Genomic DNA, 27,835 nt, shown 5'->3' on the forward strand with positions numbered 1-27,835 from the left:
CTGGCAGTGCCAAGGTGGCTGAGTGCCAGTGGGAGAGCCAGGGTGTTATCCTTCACTGGCCCTGACCACCGAGGGATCTCCAATAGCTTGGGAGACCCCCCCAGTAACTGTGATACCTGATCCACATTTGTGTGGACCAGTATTAATTGGTGCCCATGTGACCACTCTCTGGGAGCCAGCTCAATCACCGGAGGCCATTCAATTGGGGGTCCTGCCGGTTAACGATATGGAGATTGGCCTTAATTGGTGTTTATCGGCTTCTCGCCAATAATCACCAATTATTGTTTACAAAAAGTGGGGTCCGGATCTCACCAATGGGATTGGGCCGGTTAGAGCGTAAACCCATCGCCGCCCAGTTCGATTCCCGATTTCGGCCTCTCCTGCGATATAACCAGCACAATCCGGCTATTAGACTGTGCCTCAAAACATGCTCCATTCCCTTAAATCCTAATTCAACCAGTTCTTTGATAATCATAACCCATTGAATCGGCTGTTTATATTTTACTGATTTAATTTCGATTGATGATTACTAACTTCGAAACATTCCTCAAATAAAATCTCCAGTTACACACAGAGTGAGCACCAGAGCTGGACTGTGCTGTGTGTGGGGTGAGCAAACAGAACCTCTGTTGTTTTTACCTCCCCCATGCAATAAAAGGGATTCAGTCAGAGTGAAATAGTGACCCAATCACGAGCAATGACAGCATCATTCCCAGCGAAATGTAATTCTAAAACACATTCTCCATTTTCCAGATCCACTCTGCAATCTCACTCTGGATGATGGATATTTTGAAATTGTGAATACAACATGGCTGTATGTAAACAATGAAACTTGTCCAAATGGATCAGAAATCTACGTTCCTCACCAGGGTCCAAGTGAGCAATACTGGGAGTAAGTAAATGACCACAGATAGCTGCACCCATAACCTGCACAGCTGGACCAGTAGCTTCCACTTGGGAAGGTTCATTGGGGGAATGTCCTGTTTAATGAGTGAAAAGCTGTTTGATTTAGATAGAGGTATTTACATCATACACCAGTTACAAAATAGCATCACAACGTGGTCTTTCATTTGTTAACAGCTCCCTGGTTTCGAACATCGCAGGTCCGTGGGCGCGCATGCGCACAGCGGCGGCCTGCGGCGGCCTGGCCGCTCAAGATTGCGCTGGCCGCGCATGGACCCAGCCCACCTACACTATTCGCTTATCATCCATATGTTTATCCAATGACCATTTAAATGCCCCTAATGTTGGCGAGTCCACAACTGTTGCAGGCAGGGCATTCCACGCCCTTACTACTCTCGGAGTAAAGAACCTACCTCTGATATCTGTCCTACATCTATCTCCTCTCGTGCTAGCCATCACCATTCAAGGAAAAAGGCTCTCACTGTCCACCCTATCTAATCCTCTGATCATCTTGTATGCCTCTATTAAGTCACCTCTTAACCTTCTTCTCTCTAACGAAAACAGCCTCGAGTCCCTCAGCCTTTCCTCATAAGATCTTCCCTCCATACCAGGCAACATCCTGGTAAATCTCCTCTGCGCCCTTTCCAATGCTTCCACATCCTTCTTATAATGCGGCCGCAATACTCCAAATGCGGCCGCACCAGAGTTTTGTACAACTGCAACATAACCTCATGGTTCTGAAACTCAATCCCTCTTCCAATAAAAGCTAACACACCGTACACCTTCTTAACAACCCTATCAACCTGGGTGGCAACTTTCAGGGATCTATGTCCATGGACACCGAGATCTCTCTGCTCATCCACACTACCAAGAATCGTACCATTAGCCCAGTACTCTGTATTCTGTTCCTCCTTCCAAAATGAATCACCTCACACTTTTCTGCATTAAATTCCATTTGCCACTTCTCAGCCCAGCTCTGCAGCTTATCTATGTCCCTCTGTAATCTGCAACATCCTTCCACACTGTCCACAACTCCACCGACTTTAGTGTCATCCGCAAATTTACTCACCCATCCTTCTACGTCCTCCTCCAGGTCATTTATAAAAATAACAAACAGCAGTGGCCCCAAAACAGATCCTTGTGGTATACCACTAGTAACTGGACTCCAGTCTGAACATCTCCCATCAACCACCACCCTCTTTCTTCTTCCAGCTAGCCAATTTCTGATCCAAACCGCTAAATCACCCTCAATCCCATGCCTCCGTATTTTCTCAATATCCTTCCGTGGGGAACCTTATCAAACGCTTTACTGAAATCCATATACATCACATCAACTGCTTTACCCTCATCCACCTGTTTGGTCACTTTCTCAAAAGAACTCAATAAGGTTTGGAAGGCACGACCTACCCTCCACAAAACCGTGTTGACTATCCGTAATCAAATTATTCCTTTCCAGATGATTATAAATCCTATCTCTTATAATCCTTTCCAAGACTTTGCCCACAACAGAAGTAAGGCTCACTAGTCTATAGAGATAAATCATAAAAGGTATCAGGATTCTCAGGTACGCCAGCCGCGATTTCCTGCATGGTGCGCCCTTACCAGCAGCGGGATCCTCCGTTCCAGCAGCTGGCCAATCGGATTTCCCATTGTGGCCACCCCATGCCGTCGGAATTCCGCCGATGGTTTGCTCCCAATTCTTGACAAGATTAGTTGACTAATTATTTTGATGTATTTTATCTAATAGTGTCCGTGTATAACAGTATCCTTAGTTGCTCTCTGTTATTGTTTTATTCAGTAAAGTGGTTTTACGCCGTAGCAGTTCAATGGATGAGACTGGGGAGATAGTCTGGCATTTGGCCCTCTGTCTGCTTCTGGCCTGGCTGATTGTTGGGGCAGCGCTATCGAAAGGAATCAAATCTTCAGGAAAGGTAAAATGGTTGTTGATGAATTGAGTTAAATTGAGTTAGTTGAGCTTGTTGCGCAACGGTAGCACGTCTGACTCCAGATCAGAAGGTTGCGTGTTCAAATCCCGTCAGGCTCATGGAGTTTTTCTAGGGGCTGGTTTAGCACAGGCCTAAATTGCTGGCTTTTAAAGCAGATCAAGGCAGGCCTGCAGCACGGTTCAATTCCAGTACCAGCCTCCCCAAACAGGCGCACCGGAATGTGGTGACTAGGGGCTTTTCACAGTAACTTCATTTGAAGCCTACTTGTGACAATAAGTGATTTTCATTTCATTTCATAAAGTACAGATTTCAGCAACAATAAAATGAGATTTTATGACTCATTTGTGAAGTGGGCTGGTTTACCTCACAGGTGATTTAGGTGACTCCTTGGGGGGGGGGGGAGAGAGATTCATAATTCATGAACACATCAGGCCCAAATTGACTTGGGACGTGATCGAACCAAATTCTTTCTGAGTATGGTAGTGAGTGGGAATCGCCGGATATTTCCCGAACGCCGACCCGGCGAGTCCGTCACCGGTGTCTAACGTTAATTAGGGCACCTAATGATGCCCACAGGCTTCACGCCGCAAGTTCCACCGGCTGATTCGCCAGACCGTGCCCGATAGCTCCCCGCTAACAAGAGGGAACGGCACTTAAACCAATCCCACAGAGCAAACTCTAGGCAGCACGCAGCTATGCCACCGCGCAGACCAGCTCCACGATTCAGGGATGGCAGCCTGGCCAGACTGATGGATACGGTCGAGTCCAGACGGGAAGCTTGTTTCCCCCGAGGGGTCGGATGGTCAACCACATGACCTGTGCTGCCTGGGAGGCAGAGGCAGCAGCCGTCAGCGTGGGGTGAGTCACCAGAAGGACCGCCACCCAGTGCCGCAAGAAGCTCAATGACTTATCCCAGGCCGCACGGGTGAGTTGGCATCGATCTCCTGGCACTAGTCCCACCTGTTGAAACCCCGATGACCTTGTGCAGGGCACCGCCCCCCCCCCCCCCCCCCCGCCCCCCCCGCCCCCCCTCCACAACCAACACAATACCACGACTTGCCCCAGAATAGCCTGGCAGCCACCAGCATACCCGCCCATGCCAAGCAGTGGTACACCCACCTGTCGTCTGCCATGCCTCCCCCATACATCCCCATGCTTGAAGCTTGTGGCTCACGATGCCCCCTCTATGTTTCCACAGGAGAAGTTGGCCCACAACAGACGGGAAAGGGCCAAGATGGGCAGTGGCGTGACAGACCTCAGGTCCTCACCCACGGTGAGGAACGAGCCCTGGAGGTCGCGAGGGTGGCCCAGGTCAGAACGGTCACTGACGCGGGATTGGCCTGCGTTGCGGAGGTGATTAACCACTGGCCCCCACCCAGATGACCTGTCACATGCGAGTTGTTCATGCCAGCACGGTTATCCTTCCATCTTACTGACCACAAGTCCATTCTCCCGCAGAATCGGCATCTAATGGCACCGGCCAATCCAGGGTGGCTCCCACCCTGCCGTCCAAGAGAACACCTTGGAGGAGAGCTCCGAGGATGCCACCATCAGTACATCACGACTGTCATTCCCACCCTCCACCAGCACAGAAACACACACCTCGATGGGTGAAAGTAATGGACAGGCTTCTGGGCGCAATCTGGTGAGCACCAAACTGTTGCAGATATACATCAGATGGAGGCAGGAACATCCAGGGGAGACAGCAGTCAGAGGTCTGCTGGATCCCAGGACCCAGCTGAGTCCCAGTCAGATGCTGAGTCCAGGCTATCCTGGAGCTGATGCAGTCAATAGGGCACGGCTGTGAGATTCAGAGGGAGATGTCAGTGACACTCCAACAGGTGCACAGCTGATTGGAGGAGTCATAGAACATAGAACATACAGTGCAGAAAGAGGCAGATCGGCCCATCAAGTCTGCCCCGACCCACTTAAGCCCCCACTTCCACCCTATCCCCGTAACCCAATCACCCATCCTAACCTTTGTGGACACTAAGGGCAATCCACCTAACCTGCATGTCTTTGGACTGTGGGAGGAAACCGGAGCACCCGGAGGAAACCCACGCACACACGGGTTTGGAAGGTGCTGTCTAAGGAACTTTGGTGAGTTCCTGCAGTACATCTTGCAGATGGTGCACACGGCTGCCACTGTTCATCGGTGGTGGAGCATTTGAATGTTTGTGGAAGGAGGAGTAATCAAACGGGCTGTTTTGTCCTGGATGGTGTCTTGAGTGTTGTTGGAGCTGCACTTACCCAGGCAAGTGGAGAGTATTCCATTACACTCCTGACTTGTGCCTTGTAGATGGTGGACAGGCTTTGAGGGGTCAGGTGGTGAGTTACTCGCCATTGAATTCCTAACCTTTGACCTGCCCTGGTGACCATTGTGTTAATATGGCTAGTCCAGTTCAGTTATTATCAATGGTAATCCCCAGGATGTTGATTGTGGGGGATTCAGCGATGGTGATGCCATTGAATGTCAAGGGGCGACGGTTAGATCCTTTCTTGTAGGAGACGGTCACTGCCTGGCACTTGTGTGGCGCGAACGTAACTTGCCACTTGTCACTTATTCTGCACTTTAAATTCAGTTCCATTTTGCAACTCAGTTTTAAATTCATATAGTTACTACCATACCAATTATCTTATTATTCATTCTCTGCTTTGATTACAATCCGATCAGTTCACCAATCAATTGGATTCAATGCTGTAAATGTTGTACAGGAAAATCTAACAAGCTCCTCTCCATGGTCAGGTGGTTTATTTCACTGCGACGTTCCCTTATGTGGTCCTGACCATACTCCTGATCCGAGGCCTTACCCTGGAGGGAGCCTATAAAGGAATTGAATTCTACATTGGAAGCCAGTCAGACTTCTCCAAACTGGCTGATGCTGAGGTAAGTACAATATAATTGACTGAATTTAAAGTGTAATTTCTGGATGGATTGTTTAATAATTCACTCCATTTACTTTGTCTGCTTGGGATAGCAACATTCTGAATGTTGCTTTTGGGTTCTTTTTGCTGAAATGTGGGAAAACTAGCTTCAGCTATTGCTCATTTTTACCCAGACCCTGTGATATATTTGGATTAGTTAGTTTGCCGTTTTTATCACCTTGATGAGAAGGGATAGGATGGAACTGGATGGGACACAATGACAGGGAATGGAATGCAATGGAATTTTTTCTCGATGCCTCCTTCTTACTGAAGCCTCGGAACAGATTCAGTCAGGAGATTGTCAGGTGAAATTTCTTATTGACCAAAGGGATAAACATTGGGCTGGGATTCTCTGACCCCCCCAGCTGTACGTTCATTGATGGCACACTGTTCGCTGGCTCTTCCCGCCACTTGTCAATGGGATTTCCCATTAATGCCACCCCATGCCACCAGGAAACCTATGGGTAAAGGTGCGCTGCCAGCAGGAAAAGAGAATCCCAACAGCCGGAGAATTACTGCCTTTGCCTCAAATGTGGCAGGACATTTACTGTTACCAGCTCTTCGTTAGACTTAGACTTATCAATGATCTTTGGTGCAGTATGTAGTTGAATGTGGGAGATGGAAACGACACAGCATCATCAGCATTTGGGATCTGAGTGAACGTGGAAAGAGACTGAGTATCTGCTTCATCAGTCAGATTGCAGTATTGAGAAATTAAGAGCACAATGGGTGCGGCAGAGAACGACATGTGGGGGAATTCAATACCAGATCAGGTACAGAAAGAGAAACGAAGGGAGTAATGTTCTTATTGGATGGCCTGATTTATATCACATGAACACTTGTAGTTAAAGCTATAAACAATGCGTTAACATTAACTGTGGATAAACTATATACAAAACAACAGATGAATGACAGTATGATCACGCACAAGCAACCTCTTTCTTCCAGCCCTCCAGTCCATCTGAAGTCACCTGACTCTAACATTCTCTTCCGTGCAAATTGGACCCCTAGTGGTCAATCAATGAATTGCAACACAACCATGATATCACCATGGGAAGGTCACAAGCAGAAAAACTCAAATAACTAAAACATTTTCTAATCTCCAGAAACAATGATAACTTGACTTGATACATCATTAAAAGGTCAATTACAAAAACTTATGCTGAGTTCAGATTGTATTGAGAGGGTGGGATTCTCCGTTTCACAAACTATGGGCACGATTTAACTAAAAAGGGAACAAACCCCAGAGCGAGTGCGTTTAGCGCGTGTTTCCGGTGCTCGCAGCATTGAGAAACACATGACTATACTGTTGCCAATTTGCACCAGAGACGCCAATAATGTTGCTCTTTTTAACTGGATACTGATATGATAGTTATTAATGATGATATTGCTTTTCAGAGTCGCCAGGTATCAAATCAATGAGGTCCTCCACAAGGTTTTACCGGATATCGATCAAAGACCAAACAACCAGTTAGTTAGTTCAAGTTCAATGATAGTTTATTTACACACAAGAATTACTTCAACATGCAACATAAAACACTACAAGCTAAATTACACCTAACACTACAACAACCTTAACTTAACTTCAGGCACCCGACTTTATGCAGAGGAACAAGGCCTTTGTTCGGATCTTGCGTGGCTGGGTCTGGAGAAGTGACTTTGTTTCTGCTGGGCTCCTCCGTCTGGTAGCGATTGTTGGTCTTGAACTTGTCTTCTGGTCGTGATGCTGCACTTGGTTTTAGGCGTAGGTCAGGGCCAAGAGGACCGAGCGCCGGGGCCAAGAGAGACTGAACACATGGCAGTGTCTCTCTTCATCCTTCTGGGGTTTCGCGCTCTTTTGGGCGGTCCTTAGCTTTGAACCCAATAATTCGGCAGGCTTCGATTACTGCCTTCGATTTTGGCCGACAAAGGCGCAGTTGCTTTGATGGCTGGGCGTGTCCTGAGCGATAATTCACCTTGACTTTTTGGGCTCCTTGAGCAAAGGCAGTGGCACCGATGAGTCTGTTTCTGTATCTGTTACCTGAGCACAGGTCTTTTGTACAAAGGAAATGGGCCATTAGAATGCAAAGTAGCTGGGGGTTTCGATAACGTCTAGTTATCTGAGTTGCCAATATACATAAGCTCTGAGCGTCTGAGTCCTGGGTTGACCATATTTCCCATGGTCCTTTGCAGGTGACCATATTTTCCAGGATCCTTTGTAAGTAGCCATCCCAGATAGCTACATCCCATCCTTTGTCTCCTAACCGCGAAGCGTGGTGGATCACACTATTGATCCTCATCCGTCCTTGGTGTGCCGGTTACCCTTGGTCAAGGACAGGTTCTACACTCTGTCCTATGTTTTTGGAGCATTTACCTAATTTTATCAACACATCATAAATTCATAAACTCTAAGGGGCCACTATAAAACATTTAATCATTACACATTTAACTTCTTTGCACAAGGGAACCTCTAACTATCATTACCTAGCTACTCTCATGCTGCTGGCAAATATCAAAAAGAAACTTATGCACAATACAAACATTTTAAAGAAATTAACAGTAGCATCACATCTCTACTTAATCTATTACAGTCATAGAAGAAGTACAATCTTTTTATTTTGTCAGTGAAAAAGGTTTAAAAGGTTTGTGGGGTTTGTTGGATTCCAAGGAAAGCGGCTTGGAGTGTGTATATCGGGGAGCGGGAGGTCTCCTTCGCCATTTGCGGAGTTTAAGTGTCTGAACGACACTACAGAGTATTGCTATTACCAAAAGGGCTTCTACTGTATGGGAAAGGGAATACCATTTTACAATGTTTTCGCACCATGTGGGGGTATCAGTGTTTATTTTCATGTGAGGTGTGGTGTCCGGGCTAGGAGTCTCATATTGTATGGTCATGTCCGGGGCCGGTGTGGTGTGGGGTACAAAGGCTGTCAACGCGCGCAGTTGTAGGAGTCCAGTGATGATCACAATGGAGGTCATCAGTCCTGTCTTCATCTTGTCTTTTTGTTCTTCGTTCTTCGTATATTCCTGAGGGTGCAAGCATAATATGTTATTATCGTTGGTTAACATCTTGCTTTGTTTGTCTTTCTCTCTTCAACTTCAATTACCCATTAGAATCATCACCATGTGGGACTCCCTCGTTTTCTTTTTCGAAATAACCATTTTAGAGACAAGACATCCGAATAAAAAATTCTGTTTAAGTGCAAGGAATCCCGCAGCTTGTGGCGATGCGGTGAGTGGGCGGACAATTTCTCAGTCCTGGGTCCAGAGGTAGTTCACGTACAGCAGCAAATGTGTAACAACCAAGTGTGTCAAGCATGTAAATAGCAGTTGGGGTAGCGACCAAAGAGTCGCGGAAGGTAAAGAGTTCAGTGTACAGGCTGTGGCAAAAGGCATTCTTTAAACCACACTAAAGAGCAGATAAGAGGAAACAATGACCTGCCAAGGACAGCAAGGAGTGTAAAAAAAAACATTCCAGATTACTCGAAGTGATCGAAGCATGAAGTGCGCGGTAGGGGAAGAATGGGTGGGATTCCCGGGTGGGGCGGTGATCAGTGCCGTTGCTCCACTACCCGAGCTTGGCTGACCGGATGCATTGGGGGTCCTCAGGCAGGACGGGGATTAGTGCCGTTACTCCCTACCTAGGTGATCGAATGAGCGGAAAGAATTTGTAACATGTGGGATCCAACAATTTTTTCCTTTAACGGTCATTGGGCAGTAAATGGCGTCAGAAGAGTAACCATGACTGAATCAAGAAATTTTGTAACTGGCTGACATTAATTAAAACCATGTAGCAATAAGAATGAAAGAAAGAAAGAAAGTGGGCAGGTTCCATCAGGAAATAGGACACCGTAATTCACATGCAGTTCCTTTTTCTCATCATCTGGACACCTCAGGGTTCTGTATCAAAAAGTGTTGCAAAAGGGTTACCGTAACGGGAGTCAGACTCTGAGTCATCACCATCTCCCGGTTGCCAAACTCGTGTCTGCCGTTTCTGTACCGTGGCCGCGTGGGCCGTCGTGGGATCCGAATCGTCATTTCTTACTAACCGACAAGAGTTGTCGCAGTGCCAATGGGGGTTCGTTTGTCATGAGGGGCGGTAGCTGCAAAGGACAAATTTCCGTTGTCAGGCGGTGGCGGTGGCTCTGGCAGTGGCTCTGGTGGTGGCAGTGAAAGGGGGTACAGGGGGGCCAAACATATCCTGGTCGTGATTCCAGTGGCTGTCGCTGTCGTCCGAATCAAGCTTAAGGTGGAAAGGCATACCTGTGGGCGGAGACAAGGTCGGGTCTGTGGGCATGGACGTGCTGTCCTGGCTGGGGGACGCTGGTCTAAGTTGTCGATGGGCGGGCGGAATCGTCTGCCATTGATAGGAAGATGTGGTGGGAGTGGCTACTCCATAAACTTTAAGCTGGTTGATATGGAACCAACCTGTTTTTCCATTGGGGTACGTTATTTTGTACACCGAGGGGCTCACTTTATCCGAAACGGAGTAGGGTCCTGCAAATTTAGGGGTGAGGAATGAACTGGGATTATACAGGGAATCAATCACTTGCTGACCGACTGTATACCCTACTGGGTGGACTGTTTTATCAAAACAGGCCTTACTCTGCTTTTTTCCTAGCGCCTAGTTGGACAGCTGCAGCGAGCTGGGCTGCTTTAATATTTTCCGTGAGTTGTTGGACTGCTTTTTTGTGGGTGAGGGTACTGACTGTGGGGCTGGCCAAATCAAGTCCTAATAAATATTCAGTTCCTTTCATCACTCGTCCGGTCATGAGGGTGTGGGGCGTGAATCCTGTGGAACTGTATACTGTGTTCCTAATAAACATAAGGGTGAATGGGAGAACTGTGTCCCATGTGGTGTTATGCTCTTGCACCATTTTCCTAATAGTTGCTTTCAGGGTCCGATTCATACGTTCCACAATACCGCTGGATTGGGGGTGATAAGCAATGTGGAATATTTGTTTTATTCCAAAAATCGTTAGGACATTCTGCATTACTCTGCCGGTGAAATGGGAACCGTGGTCTGATTCAATGCTGAGGGGGGGTCCCCAGCATGTAAATATCGACTGTGTTAAGATCTTGGCTGTTGCCTCAGCTGTGTTTGTCCTGGAGGGAAATGCTGCCACCCATTTTGTGAAGATGTCGATTACTACCAACACTTATTTAAAACCATTTCTCTAGGGGGGGAGGGGACCAATATAATCGAGCTATAAATTCGTCCATGGGCCATTAACAGGTCGGGTGTGTCTTAATTGTCCTTTCTTGGAGTACCTTTCAGGATTATTCTGTGCGCAGATTAAACAATTCTCAACATAATACGTGACGTCTGCTTTTAAATCGGGCCACCAGCACAAAGGTCTTAAGTGGGCAATAGTGGTTTCTATCACCGGATGTCCTTGTCCATCATGAAACTGGCAAATTATCTGGTTTCTGTCTTGGGTGGGGACCACATAAATTCCATTCTTTAAAAATTACATTGTCCTGTACCGTCAGTGAGTCCTTGAATTTGTCATAGGGGGCTGGGTAGTTTCCGTCTAAAATTTGCTTAAGAGTGTCGTCTGCCTTTTGGGCCTGGGCTAAATTTTTGATATTGGTCTGTGAAACCTGGGCTGCGTGTATCGGTTCACTTTCAGGGGGTTGCCAAAAGTGACCGTGTCTTGATCCTGGCTTTGCTCAGGCGATCTATCGGGTGGGGAGGAGCGATGATGGCTTCTGACTTTGATTATGCCATATGTGCGGTCTTTTGCTGACTCAAGAATATGCTTCAATAATGGGGCTGAGGGCAGGGGTTTACCATCAGCGGATATGAATCCTCTAGATTCCCACAGGGGCTGGAATTCTGTCAAACTATTGCAGACATATCAACTGTCCGAATATATATCTGCGGGGGTTGGGAAAGAATCTGGGTGCTGCACTACAAATGCTATTGCTGCTAATTCGGCTGCTTGTGATCATAAGTGGCCTGGCAATTTTAATGATATTTCCTTTAATGCGCGTCTTCCACCTAAATAGCGCATCCTGTTATTCTTTTTCCATTATCAATTATACCATCTACATAAATTTTTTAAGAGTTATCCGTGGTCGGGGGATTCTGTGTTCTGATGCCTGCTCGTGTGGGTAGTGATTTCGGAATAAAGGGTCCTGTGTGGTGTTTGGTTGCAATGATCTGGCACTTATGTGGGTTTCCTTCATACTGCAGGTTGTCTGCTAAAAATGTGTGGGTCTTTGTCTGTTTAACTGTGATGTCCCTTCCTTGTAATAACAGTGTCCAGCGAGCTGCTCCAATCTGGCTGACTGAACCGTCCTTTAACCTAACATCTAACAGTAGCTGCATTGGGGTGTGCTCGGTTAAAATCGTTACGGGGTTGGGGCCTTTGATATATGCAAAATATTGAACTGCCCAAAAGACTGCGAGCAAGTGCCATTCGCAGGCTGAAAGTCCTTGCTCCACGGGATCCAAAACTCGTGAGGCATAGGCTACGGGTCCTAAACGATCATGTCTTTCCTGTAGTAGTGCCGCAGAGAGGGTTCGGTCGGTGGTCGCTACTTCTATGGCATAGGGAGACTGTGGGTCTGGTACCTGCAAAGCGGGGGCTGTGCCTAGGGCGCGTTTTAATTCATCGATGGTGTCCGTGTGTTGAGGAAGCCATTCCCATGGGGCGTTCTTTTTAAGAAGTTCTGAAAGTGGGGCTACTTTTGTGGCAAAACCATCTATATGGTTCCGAACAATACCCAACTAATCCTAAGAATGATCGGAGTGCAGTGGCATTGTGGGGCAGGGGCAATTTAACTATTGATTCAATCATTTCTGTTCGATCTCTATTTTCCCGCATGTGATAATGGTACCTAAGTAAAGGACCTTTTCTTTCAGGATCTGGGCTTTTTTCGGGTTGACTTTGCACTTAATTGATTGTAAGAGACCTAGTAATGCGTAAAGAAGCTTAACATGCTCTTCCTTTGTGTCCGGCTGTCGGAGTAAGTCGTCCACATACCGAATAAGGCATTTGGGTTGGGAAAATTTGGAAAGTCTGTTGGCCAATTGTCAGTGAAAGATGGAGGGGGTGTTGTGGAAACCTTGCGGGAGGCATGACCACGTATACTGCTGTCCTTGAAATGTGAACGCAAACTTATATTGACAGGCCTTATCTAAGGGAATGGACCAAAAGCCATTGCTAATGTTCAGCACAGTAAAGTACTTAGCATGCACTCCCTGCTTCAGCATTGTTTCGGGACTCATGGCCACGGTGGGGGCTGCTAATGGGGTGACCTTGTTGAGCTCTCGGTAGTCAATGGTCAATCTGCATGAACCGTCGGGTTTCTTTACGGGCCAAATTGGGGCATTGTGTGTTGAGGCTAATGGCCAAATTACTCCTTGATCTAGTAAGCTATTGATAACTTTTGCAATCTCACCCTCGGCTTGCTGTGGGAAACTGTATTGCTTCTGGGGCTTGGGATCGGGACCTGTAATTGTGACTGTTCCTGTAATTTTTCCACAATCGTGCTTGTGCTGGGAGAAGGATGCTTTATGTTTTCTTTGGACCTCTCTAATCATCTTATCTGTACTAATGGCTTGCGGATCAAACCAATAGTCGCCTACTGAGCAGATTCTATGTTTGTCGTCTCCTACTGTGAGCGTGGCGGGGGCTCTTGCTGTTTTGGCCATTTTCCATACACACTTATTCACGGGGTCAAAGTTGTGTGAGATCATGAAGTCGATTCCTAAAATGTGCTCTGCTGTTTGGGGCAAGTCCACTAAAACAACGGGGTGCTTGGTGTTTATGTTGCCGATTTGAATATCTACGGGGGCTGTAATGTATCCCTGCTGTCCATGTCCTGTAAATCCGCTTAGAGTGATGGTGTCTGTGGCGGGCCATTTGTCGCGCTGAAACATTGTGGAGGAGTTTAAAGTGGTGCGGGACCCTCCTCTGTCCCAAAGGAACTCTACTGGGTGTCCCCGGACTGTGCCTGTGACTACTGGTCTGCCTGATTTGTCCCAGAGTGTATCGCAGACCCAAGTTGGGGAGCCCGAACACCGTCAATCTGTGCTATTAATCACTGCATTATCTGATCGGGCGCTAATGCTACGTATGGGCCTAACATTGTTCCTAGGTGGGGCGTTCGATTGCTGGTTCCGTTGCTGGTTCGGGGGCATTGCATTCGCAGGCGTAATGTCCCTTTGTCCACAATTATAGCAACCTCGTGGTGCCTGTGCTCTGGGGTGCTCACCTTCATTTCTGCTCTCATTTACCCATGCGGGGTGCTGATGTGTCCTGACTGGGATCATATTCACTTCTGCCTTCTCCTGATCTGCCTTTCTATGTAGGGATTGTTCCCAAGCTCTGGAGAGTCTCTTTGTGGTGAACCACTGTTATTGTAGTTCCACTGTTATTTACAGCGCTGTATGTATTCTCTGTTACTGCTTGTTCCATTGTTACTCTCTGTAATCTCTCCAGTCTGGGTTCAGCAGCAGACAGGCTACATCTTAGAGTATTAAAATCATTACTTCGTTTTCTACAACTTGCCTTGTGTGTAATTGATGGTGCATCAATTTAATACTCTAAGATAGTACGATGGATAAGTCACTCAAGCCTGAGCGACTTGGACCCAGAGGCAGCCGACGCCACTGCGATCTTCCAGCATTGGCTAAGCTGTTTCGAGGCCTACCTCGACTCTTCCACTGACGCCGTCTCAGGGAAGCACAAGTTTCGGGTCCTCAATGCCCGGGTGAGCCACAGAATATTTACCCTCATCAGAGACGCGGCCACGTATGACGAGGCGATTACACTCCTCAAAGGGCAGTACGTGAGGGCGGTAAACGAGGTGTATGCCCGGCACCTCCTCGTCATGAGGCGTCAGCGCCCAGGAGAATCTTTGGCCGAGTTCATGCGTGACCTGCGGGTACGCGCCCAGAATTGTAGCTGTCAGGCAGTAGCGGCAGTTCAACATACCGATCTCCTGATCCAGGATGCCTATGTGGCCGGCTTTAGGTCTGACTACATCCGTCAGCGCCTGCTCGAAGGGGGTACCCTTGACCTAAACGACACGGTGCGGCTCACAAACTCCCTGGAAGTGGCCTTCCAGAATATGGATGCCTTCACGCCCGACCACGCGGCATCCTCGTGGGCGTCCTGGGCACAGCCATCACCCGATCCGGATGTGTCACAAGCCTGTGCCGCGCAGCAGCCCGCCAACTCTAGGGGATCGCCCTGCTACATCTGCGGCCAGGGTCAGCACTCCACACAATGCTGCCTAGCTCGGAACGCGACCTGCAGCGAGTGCGGTAAGAAGGGCCACTTTGCAAAGGTCTGCCAGGCCCGGCCTAAAACGTCCAAATCCCGCCGCGCGGTATCTTGTCTGTCAGGACCGCCCCCTTCTAACGCATCATCCGCCTCGTGCGACCCGTCAAGTCCGCCATCTTGTTCACCATCTCCGACGTGACCTGCCACGTGCAACTCGTGGGGGCCGCCATCTTGGCCGCCATCTTCTACGCGACCCACCACGTGCGACTCGTGGGGGCCGCCATCTTCGACGCCACCCGCTACCACCAACCAGACCAGTCACCATCCGCAGCTCGCCTCTGTCACCCTCGACCAGTCCCGACCTCGTCATCTCAAGAACTCCATGATGACCGTCCGGATCAACGGGCATGAGACAACCTGTTTATTCGACTCTGGGAACACGGACAGCTTCGTTCATCCGGATACAGTAAGGTGCTGCTCCCTCCAAATTTTTCCTGCCTCCCAGACAATCTCCCTGGCTTCCGGATCACACTCTGTTGAGGTCGGGCGGTACTGTGTCGCAGCTCTTGCGATACGTGACGTAGAGTACATTAACTTTAAACTCTACATTCTCCCCTATTCCTGCACTCCCCTTTTATTAGGCCGAGACTTCCAATGCCATCTCCGAAGCCTGACCTTAACGTTCGGTGGACCCCTACCCCCTCTCACTGTCTGTAGCCTTGCGACCCTTAAGGTCACCCCACCCCCGCTCTTCGCTAACCTCACCCCGAACTGTAAGCCCGTCGCCACCAGGAGCAGACGATACAGTGCTCAGGACAAGGCATTTATCAGGCCAGAGGTCCAGCAACTCCTGCGGGAAGGGATCATAGAGGCCAGTACCAGCCCCTGGAGAGCCCAAGTGGTGGTCGTCAAGACTGGGGAGAATCTCCGGATGGTCGTCGACTACATTCAGACGATCAACCGGTACACGCAGCTCGATGCGTACCCCCTTCCCCGCATATCTGACATGGTCAACCAGATTGCGCAGTACCGAGTCTTCTCCACGGTACACTTGAAGTCCGCGTACCACCAGCTCCCTATCCGCCCGGAGGATCGCCAATTCACTGCCTTCGAGGCAGATGGCCGCCTCTACCACTTCCTCAAGGTCCCCTTAGGCGTCACCAATGGGGTCTCGCTCTTCCAACGGGAGGTTGACCGATTGGTTGACCAGTACGGGCTGCGGGCCACGTTCCCCTATCTGGATAATGTCGCCATCTGCGGCCATGACCAGCAGGACCATGACGCTAACCTCCAGCATTTCCTTCACACTGCCAAGATCCTTAATCTTACGTAATAAGGAGAAGTGCGTTTTCCGCATGACCCGCCTAGCCATCCTCGGCTACGTTGTGGAAAACTGAGTCCTAGGGCCCGATCCCGACCGCATGCGCCCCCTGCTGCAACTTCCCCTTCCCCACTGCCCCAAGGCCCCGAAGAGATGCCTGGGGTTCTTCTCGTACTATGCCCAGTGGGTCCCCAACTATGCGGACAAGGTCCGCCCACTCATCAAATCCACCCTTTTTCCCCTGTCAGCTGAGGCCCGCCTGGCCTTCAACCGCATCAAGGCGGACATTGCCAAGGCCACGATGCATGCTGTGGACGAGTCCATCCCGTTCCAGGTGGAGAGCGATGCGTCTGACTTTGCGCTGGCCGCTACCCTCAACCAGGCGGGCAGGCCCGTGGCTTTCTTCTCCTGTGCCATCCAGGGCTCCGGAATTTGACACTCCTCCGTCGAAAAGGAAGCCCGGGCCTTTGTGGAAGCTGTGCGACATTGGAGGCATTACCTGGCTAGCAGGCGATTCACTCACCTCACTGACCAACGGTTGGTTGCCTTCATGTTCAATAATACACAGCGGGGCAAGATCAAGATCGACAAGATTCTGAGGCGGAGGATCGAACTCTCCACCTACAATTACGACATCTTGTATCGTCCTGGGAAGCTCAATGAGCCCCCAAATGGCTTATCCCGTGGTAAATCCCGTACCAGCCTCCCCGAACAGGCGCCGGAATGTGGTGACGAGGGGCTTTTCACAGTAATTTCTTTTGAAGCCTACTTGTGACAATAAGCGATTTTCTCATTTTCATGTGCCAGCGCACAAGTCGACCGACTTCGGGCCCTCCACAATGACCTCTGTCACTCGGGGGTCACCCGGTTTTTTCATTTTGTCAAGGCCCGCAACTTGCCTTACTCCATCGAGGAGGTCAGGACCATGACCAGGGGCTGCCAGGTCTGCGCGGAGTGCAAACCGCACTTCTATCGGCCAGACAGAGCGCGCCTGGTGAAGGCTTCCCGCCCCTTTGAGCCCCTTAGCATTGACTTCAAAGGGCCCCTCCCCATCACTGACCGCAACGTGTACTTCCTCAACATCGTTGATGAGTACTCATGTTTTCCCTTCGCCATCCCATGCCCTGACATGACTTCAGCCACTGTCATCAAGGCCGTGCACAGCCTCTTCACCTTGTTCGGTTTCCCCACCTACATCCACAATGATCGGGGCTCCTCGTTCATGAGTGATGAGCTGCGTCAGTTCCTGCTCAGCAAGGGCATCGCCTCAAGCAGGACTACCAGCTACAAGCCCCAGGGAAATGGACAGGTGGAGAGGGAGAACAGTCTGGAAGGCGGTCCTCCTGGCCCTACGGTCTAGAAGTCTCCCAGTCCCCCGCTGGCAGGAGGTCCTTCCCGATGCGCTCCACTCTATCTGGTCGCTTCTGTGCACTGCCACCAATGAGACCCCTCACGGACATATGTTTGTTTTCCCCAGGAAATCCACCTCAGGGGTCTCGCTCCCATCCTGGCTGACAGCCACAGGGCCTCTCCTCCTCCGGAAGCATGTGAGGAACCACAAACCGATCCCCTGGTCGAGCGCGTTTTGCTTCTCCACGCTAACCCACAATATGCCTACATGGCACTTAAGGACGAGTGGCAGGACACAGTCTCCCTCCGGGACCTGGCACCTGCTGGTTCCCCACCCGACCCTCCACCATCTACCTCCATTACCATCGCCCCCGCGCCTACACAGGACACGCTCCCGGAGTCGCAGGTCTCAACACCAGTGCCCACACCACAGCCAGGACTGAGGAGATCACAGCGGATGGTCAAAGCTCCTGATAGACTTAATCTGTAAGTTTGCTTCACCCCCGCTGGACTTTTTTTTTTAACAGGGGTGAATGTGGTGAACCACTGTTATTATATTTCCACTGTTGTTCCACTGTTACTTACAGCACTGTATATATTCTCTGTTACTGTTTGTTCCATTGTTACTCACTGTGTTATATATTGTTGTTCTTCCATGGCTCCGCCCCACTGGGTGTTGTATATAGTTGACTGATCTGTAGCCCTGTCTCCAGTCTGGGTTCAGCAGCAGACAGGCTACATCTTAGAGTATTAAAACCATTACTTCGTTTCCTACAACTTGCCTCGTGTGTAATTGATGGTGCATCACTCTTTAAAACCCAAACTTCATTATGTATGGCGTCTACGGGGTCGTAATTTACACAGGCTTTTTGACCTGCGTCTGTGGCGTGGGAGACTAAAGAACAAGCCCATTTAGCTGTGTTGTCGTTATCTAAGTTTGTGCGGTTCAATTCCCCAAATACCGCTTTAAAATGGATCCAAAGGCGACCTGCGAATGCAGTCGGATGCTCTCCCTTCTTTTGTCTACATCGGTTCAAACCTTCTACGGGATCTCCTCTGTTGTATCAAATTGCATCTAAAAGAACTGCCTTCATCTCCTGGAGGCTTCCTCCTCCTCCATTCTGGGGTTCTGCTAAAGCTGAGCTAACGGACGGGTCAAGGCTCATGACTATTAGCTTAACTTCCTCCGGTACGTCCAGACCGTACATAATTGTTTGCTGTTGTACTCTCTCAAAGAAATTATGCGGGTCTGCTGTGGGTTCAAATGGTTCCATTTTGACGCAGGCATCTCTCAATTGGGTGATGGTTAGTGGGGTGGTGTAAACGAAATCGGGCTCCTCGCGATCCTGTGATGTGCGCTGTGTGGTGACTGGATTCATGGGGGTGTTTGTTGCCTGTGCAGTCGGTGGGGCGGGTGCTTTCCTTTTCGGGGCCTGGCGGGCTCTATTCTGATTTTCTGTACCTCCACATATCTATGGGCGGTTTCATTTAGTTCTTGCCAACTGGGGCCATTCTCCTGATCTAAATTCGGTCCAAAGGTATCTCTGAAGCCGTTTTGCACTGAAAGTTGTGACTGTGACTTTGCTATGTGTGATCTACTGTACTCTGTCTTTCTTCCATTGTGGAAATATGGAGCGCTCGTAAAGCTGCCTTCAAATCTGCGCATTGTTTCTTTAGCTGTTCTACCTGCTGTTCCGTCTCTTCTCGCACCAAAATTGCGCACTGTGTATCTTGGTAAGCCTTATTGTCTGAAAGCTGCTGAGGTGAACTATACAAGAATGGTGTGCCCGTTTGGCATCAGCCATCTCTTTATCTTTCGCTGCCAACTGTTCCCGGAGTTGCTCATTAATTTTCTCACATTCACTAAAGTTTCCCTCATTCTTCTCCACTTTCTCAACTAGCTGTCTGCGGAACGTCTTCACAACCTCCTCTGTGCCTCGCAAACAGGACACGATTGCCATCGGCTTACGAACTTTCACTGCATTCATTTTATATACCTCGGTTAGGTTGTCCCACCAGGTTCTGCTTCCTGGACCTGACTCTTCATTTGAACAAAAGTCGGACCAAAGGGGCCATCCTTTCCCCTTCAAATACTTTCTCAGTTCCTCTTCCCATATGGGGCACTGCTCTGCTCTACTGGTCGCTGTGACCTTGGGTTCCTGCGGATTCATTAGACGTTCCATTGCCTTTGCTGCCATTGCTTCTATTATCTCTTTTCCGACCGTTAATTTGGGACGGGGGAATAAGGCGGCGATTCGAACAGCGGGTATGGCCCAGGCTATTTTCCGGTTCACAATACGCCCGATAGTTTTACGCAACAAAATCTAACAAGTTTACCTTATATCCCAGTGAGTACGCATGCAAGTTAATACACACTTCCGAATCGTGGAGATTTTATCGATACAGGCCTTACACTTGTGGTTTCTTTCACTTGTCTCAATTAGGTTTCTAATGCAAAGTTTTGCGGGTTCTCTCGGAGTGACAAAATCACTTCTAGGTCGAGTCCCGTCAGATGTCACCAATAATGGTGCAAATTTGCACCGGAGACGCCAATAATATTGCTCTTTTTAACTGGATGCTGATATGACAGTTATAAATGATGATATTGCTTTTCAGAATTGCCAGGTATCAAATGATACCACCACAAGGTTTGACCGGATATCGATCAAAGACCAAACAACCAATTAGTTAGTCCAAGTTCAATGATAGTTTATTTACACACAAGAATTACTTCGACATGCAACATAAAACACTACAAGCTAAATTACACCTAACACTACAACAACCTGTACTTAACTGCAGGCACCCGACTTTATGCAGAGGAACAAGGCCTTTGTTCGGATCTTGCCTGGCTGGGACTGGAGAAGTTACTTCGTTTCTGCTGGGCTCCTCCGTCTGGTAGCGATTGTTGGTCTTGAACTTGTCTTCTGGTCGTGATGCTGCACTTGGTTTTAGGCGTAGGTCGGGGCCAAGAGGACCGAGCGCTGGGGCCAAGAGAGACTGAACACATGGCAGTGTCTCTCTTCATCCTTCTGGGGTTTTGTGCTCTTTTGGGTGGTCCTTAGCTTTGGACCCAATAATTTGGCAGACTTCGAGTACTGCCTTCGATTTTGGCCAATAAAGGGGCAGGTGCCTTGATGGTGGGGCGTGTCCTGAGTCGTCATTGACCTTGGCTTTTTGGGCTCCCTGAGCAAAGGCAGTGGCACCGATGAGTCTGTTTCTGTATCTGTTACCTGAGTACAGATCTTTTGTACAGGGGAAATGGGCCATTAGAATGCAAAGTAGCTGGGAGTTTTGATAGCGTCTAGTTATCTGAGTTGCCAATATACATAAGCTCTGAGCGTCTGAGTCCTGGGTTGACCATATTTCCCATGGTCCTTTGCAGGTGGCCATATTTCCCGGCATCCTTTGTGAGTGGCCATCTCAGATGGCTACAATACGACTGGACTTGTTTTGTAGAAGTGGCCTCAGAGGGGAAACGCAGCCGAGGTCGCACATAGCTCTGTTTTGCACACTGAGGAACTCCGCTCACCGGATCTCCCCAGTGTAGAGAGAGATCAGAATGTCATTTGCAGCTAGTCTCACTTTAATAAGCAGATTCCCGGGGTACCTGAGGCTTTGGGATTCAACCCTTTCGCTTCGGAGACCATGGGCATGGGCAGTTCAGCACTGGTCTTCACAATGGGGCTCCCTGCAGCGGAGCGTGGAGCTCACTGCACTGGACCTGGTCAGTGGGCCCAGAGAGAGAGGGCAGTCGTCAAGGTGGAGGTCAGCAATAGGCAACCTAGTGAGACCCCGCATCACTGTGGATTCCCAAGGCATGTGTGGCATCACCACCACTATCACCGCCCGCCCCATCTACACACACCCCAACCCACCACTGCCTCCACCCGCCTTTCACCGCCCTCACCGCACCCCCACCCCATCCGCTCACCATCACTACCTCCTCACCCCACCCCCTCGATATAGTGTGCCCTCTGGGAATATAGGGTCCCCGTGATGGTACAGATGCATCTTTACACCGAGGTCTGTGAGATTCCTGACAAGTCCCCACTTGGCGTCTCTAAGGACCCATGGCGTAAAGGTTCAAGGCGACCGTCACCTTGATGGCCACCGGGAGCGGGTGCTCTCCCCCTTCCCCCACGGTGCCAAGTGCACCATGATCTGGCAGTTATGTCACACCGTCCCGCTACTCAGCCGGAGTCAATGGCACACTAGTCCGGCAGGTCCTCGAATGACAGGCACGACCGGTACACACGTGCCACGTCAGCAGAATGCTTTGTGACCCCAATCCGATGCACTCCTTTTGGAGAAGGTGTGGGCATTCCCCTTGGATGGGCCGGTTGCTGCCCCGCAGGTGGGTGGCACCCAGTTGGGGGGGGAGGGGAGTTGGTGGTGGGGAGTTGGACACTCATATGATTGGTGTCACTCTGCACAACCACGGGTCATGGTGGGCGGTCATGGGGTACACAGCAAGATGGCTGCCTTGCAGGCCATGGCATTGGACACCCCGGTCTCAGTGGGGTTATCCACACCCCATTGCCCATCCTCTGGTCTGCCCCGCCCACGCCGGCGGCCCTGGCAGACTCATCCCCCCAGCCAGCCCTGCCAGCAGCTGGTCCAGCAGCCACATACCCTCCTTTGGGAACATGTCCTCCCTACTCTCCCTCCCTCATCATCCACACAATTGTTTCCCGATTTTTAAAATCACAAGTGAAGCTTGCCGTCAATGATTCCTCCTGGCAGAGGTGGAACATTACAGGGGCGCGGAGAATTTTGGGTCAGGTCCATTAGTGATATGCCAAAAGACTTTACTGTACATGCGGATCTGACTCCGCTGTTTAGGAACCGGAGCATGGTATTCCATCAGACGCCTGGCTTCAGTCACGATTTTCACCTTGCGAGATTCTCAACTCCGGCGTCGCTGGACGGTGAATCCCGCCCAGAAACATCACAGCGGTCAGACTGTCTGGGCAGTTCCTGCATGGACAATACTCAGTCCTGAGAGAAAATGCAATGTCACACCCTAATTATCGTGACAGGGACATATGAAAGGTATGAAGCAATCCAGAAACTGACTGTAATCCCCCATGAAGATAATGGAAGCTGATTATTATTTCAGCAGCAGTCGCATCCTCTAAGTTATATCCCAGACCTGTTGTGAATGCTCCACTTGCCAGGAATACACAGGAGATTAGGATATAGCTGTATATACTTTTACTATTTTTAAAATTGCCCTCTTACTCTTATTTCTGATATGTGTGAGAGTGAGTGGAGGGATGAGTGAAACAGTGAGTGAAGGAGTGAGTGTGTGAATAAAGGCATCAGTGCTTGTTTGTGTGAAGCAGACAAAGTGATGCTGAAGTTGACAGTGGCGTGCTGAATATTGGACAAGAACATTTGGATTTCTGAGTGTAATCTGAAGTTGCTGTGGGATTTGTGCACAAATAACAATGAATTCTGTCGGTCTCACCATTGTTCCAGCAGCAGAACTTCGGCCTTTGACGTTGTGTGATGGTGTAAAATGGTTCATATCAAATCGGCAGCCTGTTTAATATCCTTTCTTCTTTTGATTCCAATTTAAATTGTTTGAAGCAGACACAATCATTCCCTGTGTAAATCATTTACACTGTGCTTTGCAATGAACAAGAAAAATTGATATTAAGATCTGAATGTTGAATTTGTTGCCATTGGATACGAGCGTTTATTTTGTGGTGAAAATATTTGTTGTTTTCAGTCAAGGAATGGGGATCACTGAGTGTCTGTGTACAGGCTGCAAGTCACAAACCAAATCACTGACTGGAAAACATGGCTGACAGTGGAAAGCACCGAGGCTGCTGTAGGGAATTTGACAACAAGTCGTAGACAGGGAGACAGGGAGATTGCTGCACAATTCAATGGAGATACTGTTGACCAGAGGGAACATGATTCAGTCAGCTCACCACTGAGCGGTTAGACTAACCCTCTCCATTTTCCTCATGGTTAATGTGGTTTTATTTGTTGAATGAGTTCAAGTGAAATCTCCCCGTGTTGATGAATTCTCCATTCTATTCCCCAGGTCTGGAAAGATGCTGCAACACAAATTTTCTATTCTCTTGCTGTGGGTTGGGGTTGTTTAATCACACTGTCATCCTACAACAAATTCCACAACAACTGTTATCGAGACACCATCATTGTCTGTGTTGTTAATTGTGCTACGAGTGTGTTTGCTGGATTTGCCATCTTCTCCACCCTTGGACACATGGCTCACATACAAGACAAGCCTGTTTCAGAGGTTGCACAGTCAGGTAAATGAAGAGTTACACTTACTGGGCTGGGTGTTGCTGGAACACTGAATCATGTGACCCATCTTAGTCGTTCGACTTCTTTAATCAGCCTTTTGCTCATAAATGTTTGTTCTGAGTTTACTGGAATTGAGAGCTGATAATGAGGGCAACAGCAAATTTGGGATCTGAGTAAATGGTGGGACCATCAGTGTAGGTGTTCCTCAGGGTAGTGTCCTGAGCCCATCCATCTTCAGCTGCTTCAATGGCTTACCCGCCATCATAAGCTTAGAAGTGGTGATGCTCAATAAAGATCTCCATTCCATCACTGCTGCTGGGTCAAACTGCTGGAACTCCCTTCCTCGCAGCACTGTGGGTACATCTGCACCTCATAGACTGCAATGATTTGAGAAGGCTTCTCACCATCACGTTCCTAAGGGCAATTAGGGATGGGCAACAAATGCTGACCTTCCCAGTGACACCCACACCTCTTAAAATAATAAAAAGAAAATGAATGTTGGAACTGGCGTAAGTTTAACCTGATCAACTATATCCATTATTTAGGTTTTGGTTTGGCCTTCATCGCCTACCCAGAGGCCCTCGCACAGTTGCCATGGGCACCTTTATGGTCCATTTTATTTTTCTGCATGCTGCTCACTCTGGGACTCGACACTCAGTTTGCAGGTTTAGGTAAGAATCATGCTACTTAATTTAAATATTCTCTTTCTACTTTTCGAAAAATAAGTTGTCCATATTATTATTAAACTTATATTGTAGGATCAAAAATTACTGTTGGTGATGCCAGTGCATGAACGGGTAATGTTTCCTTGTGGTAATTCTCTGCTCACTGTCGAATGGAGCATCAACCTGTTTGAATTCACTGTATTAACAGCTGCATTGGTGAACATCACTCCAACATCTGGAAGATCCGAGAATTGGATTCCTGTTTTGATTTTTATTGCAGTGGTTTTCAATCTCGTCGTTCAGGTTACATTTCCCTTGTTCATTTTCCACAGAGTACAGCCTCATTTTTCTCAGTTTGTGCCCAGCTATGGCAGCTCCAGGTGTCTGAGGATGATCATTCTTCAGTTTGAGGTACATCCTGAGCGGTTTCCACACATCAGTGTAGCAGCAAAAGAATTAGATAAAATTCATTGAGGAATGGTGGACCGGACTGTCATAATATCCACGCATGTATATAATGAAGTGCAGACAGGCAGTGATTGACACACAGGATGACCAGTAAGCACACAGCACAGTGCAGCCAATCACCAGACAGGACACTACCACTATAAAGCCAGAGGGCACTAGGTTTCCCGTTCTCTCTGGACCCAGCCACTGAGACAGTCAGAGTCCACAAACTAGCACAGTGCAAACGCTAGTAAGACTAGTCAGGCCAGTACAAGATCTCCAGTCAGTTCAGTATAGTGTCAACCCACAGTTAAAGATGTATGTTAGTTCTATTGTTCAATAAAACCGTGTTGGATCTTCTACAGTGTTAGAGGTCTGTTTCTCGCATCGCTGCATCAAGTGCAGTTCACACCGAACTGACCTGCCGAATACATCATGGACAAGACCAGAGACCTGGATAAATGAACCAGAGATGTGAGTCTGAATCACCACTGCAGCTGAGGAATTTATATTCAGGCCATTAAATAAATATGGAATTGAAAGGCTATTATCGTCATTGGTGATAATGAAGCTAGTGGTTTGTCATAAAGCACCCCTCCTGTTCACTGATGTCCTTCAGGGAAGGAAACCTGCTGTCGTGTTACACGTGACTCCAGACCCACACAATGGCGTGGCGGATGTGACAAGCCAGCAAAGTCCATTGACTTTGGTGGCACCAGTAAATCCTGCCGGCGAGCGGGACTGCAAGATCCCGTTGAATATATCTGACTGTTAACTGCCCAATGCGATAGCTTTGCAAGACACTCATTCATAGCCAATCACTGTGACAAGAGCAAAAAAAGCATTTGGACCATCTGGCATCAAACTGAAATTAGCACACCCTGCAAAATCCTCTACACTAACACTTGGGAGAGCTGCCCCACACTATTGCAGCAACAACCTGACATAGCCAAACTCGCCAAGGCATACCTTACAATCAATGTTCCAGACTCAACTGTTATGACTGATCGGCAAGTGAGGTTTCCCCAAATATTTTAACCCAGGCAGGAAGGATACTGCAATTTGTTCCTGTCTGGCTGGGATACTCCAAACTTTTTATGCCTCTGAGGAGGAGGGATGAACTGGCTCCCTTTCTTTATTTAACCTCCTCTGCTGGTTACAACGAGATTAATCGGAAAAAAATCCCTCCCTTCATGGATATCTTTTTCCAGTCCCAATATTTACGTTTTCAAAGGAACCAATTTAACCAGGTGTTCTTGAGTTAAAGATAGAGTGAGTTTATTAACTACTAATGTAAAAAAATGCTAAAACACATGCAGATACATTCATACAGATTGGAGATAAGAATTCAGCCCAAAATAAGTAAGTATAAAAGAAAGGTATACAAAACAGCCCTTGACTCGTGAGGAGTAGGTGATTGAGCGTTAAAGCCATTAGGATGCGAGATTTCAGTATCCCTGCTTCAGCGGGTAAATGGTTGTTTTTTAGATTATTGAGATGCTGGTGTTCTGCAGCTTGTCAGAGAAGATTCGCTGTTGTGGTTTCAGCTGTGCTCTTTGGCTTACTTCAACAATAAGAGAGAGGGAGAGAGATACCTGCAAATTGATTTTTCAGGAGCACTGACACTGGCTGGTTTCTTCCTCACACACATTTCGACAGCCCAGAATTGGTTAACACACATGCACACTCAACAAACTGGGGCAGCACTCCAGCTGCCTTTTATCCCAGTTTTTTTATATTCTGGACGGTGAAATCCACAAATCCGTCTGGACATTAAACACAGTTTACCTCTTGATGAGAGTGGGCAGCACGGTAGCATAGTGATTAGCACTGTGGCTTCACAGCGCCAGGGTCCCAGGTTCGATTCCCCGCCGGGTCACTGTCTGTGCGGAGTCTGCACGTTCTCTCCCTGTCTGCGTTGGTTTCCTCCGGGTGCTCCGGTTTCCTCCCACAGTCCAAATACGTGCAGATAGGTGGATTGGCCATGATAAATTGCCCTTAGTGACCAAAAAAAGTTAGGAGGGGCTATTGGGTTACGGGGGTAGGGTGGAAGTGAGGGCTTAAGTGGGTTGGTGCAAACTCGATGGGCCGAATGGCCTCCTTCTGCACTGTATGTATGTTCTATGTTATACTCATTGCCTATTATGTCCCATTGTCTTCACTGGAGATGGCAATTTGTTTCAGGGTGCTTTAGAAGTACCTTTTCTGGAAACGGGGTGGAGATCCATTGTCAATCACAAGTATCATCACCAGCAAATTAGCCAGTGACTGACTTCACAACCTCAGCAACCTTTGGCTTGTAAACAAAACTCACAGGCCTTAGTTAAACAAAACTCACAGGCCTTAGTTAAAGTTCAACATTTCTGGGCGTAATTTAGTGTTTCTCCTTCATTATTATGATACCATTGACCTGAACCAACCATATTAGTACTCTGGACACAAGAGGTTCGTTGTTCTGCAGTGAGTTACTCACCTCCCGATTTCCATAAGCCTGTCTACCATTTACAAGGCTCAAGTCAGGAGTGTGATGGCACATCCTCCACTTGCCTGGATGACTGCAGCTCTGATAATCCTCAGAAGATGTATGAAAAGATTACAGATTTATCACAGCATCAGATCATCATTGTGGAGGGTAACCCTCCTACAGGCTGGCCTGTGAACATGACAGTGACCTTAAGTGGCTTAAGTGGCTCCAATGGAAGAATAGGTAAAGGCGGCTTCATAGATCCATCCAGTCGACATCCATTTCTGTTGCTCAAGTATTCTGCGGTGATATGC

The 27,835-nt window shown here is 48.4% G+C and overlaps 1 protein-coding gene across 2 annotated transcripts in view; it reads left to right on the forward strand.

The window, feature by feature from the left end:
• Positions 1-27,835, forward strand: part of LOC140420920 (sodium- and chloride-dependent neutral and basic amino acid transporter B(0+)-like) — a 160,030-nt gene that overhangs the window by 61,675 nt on the left and 70,520 nt on the right. For both annotated transcript variants that reach the window (XM_072505068.1, XM_072505067.1), the window contains exons 5-9: positions 754-892; positions 2,702-2,834; positions 5,596-5,736; positions 23,722-23,950; positions 24,491-24,616. In XM_072505068.1, the coding sequence (XP_072361169.1) occupies positions 754-892; positions 2,702-2,834; positions 5,596-5,736; positions 23,722-23,950; positions 24,491-24,616 (768 nt within the window). The remainder of the gene's footprint in view (positions 1-753; positions 893-2,701; positions 2,835-5,595; positions 5,737-23,721; positions 23,951-24,490; positions 24,617-27,835) is intronic.

This window comes from Scyliorhinus torazame, chromosome 5 (genome assembly GCF_047496885.1).
Source record: "Scyliorhinus torazame isolate Kashiwa2021f chromosome 5, sScyTor2.1, whole genome shotgun sequence".
Taxonomy (NCBI): domain Eukaryota; kingdom Metazoa; phylum Chordata; class Chondrichthyes; order Carcharhiniformes; family Scyliorhinidae; genus Scyliorhinus; species Scyliorhinus torazame.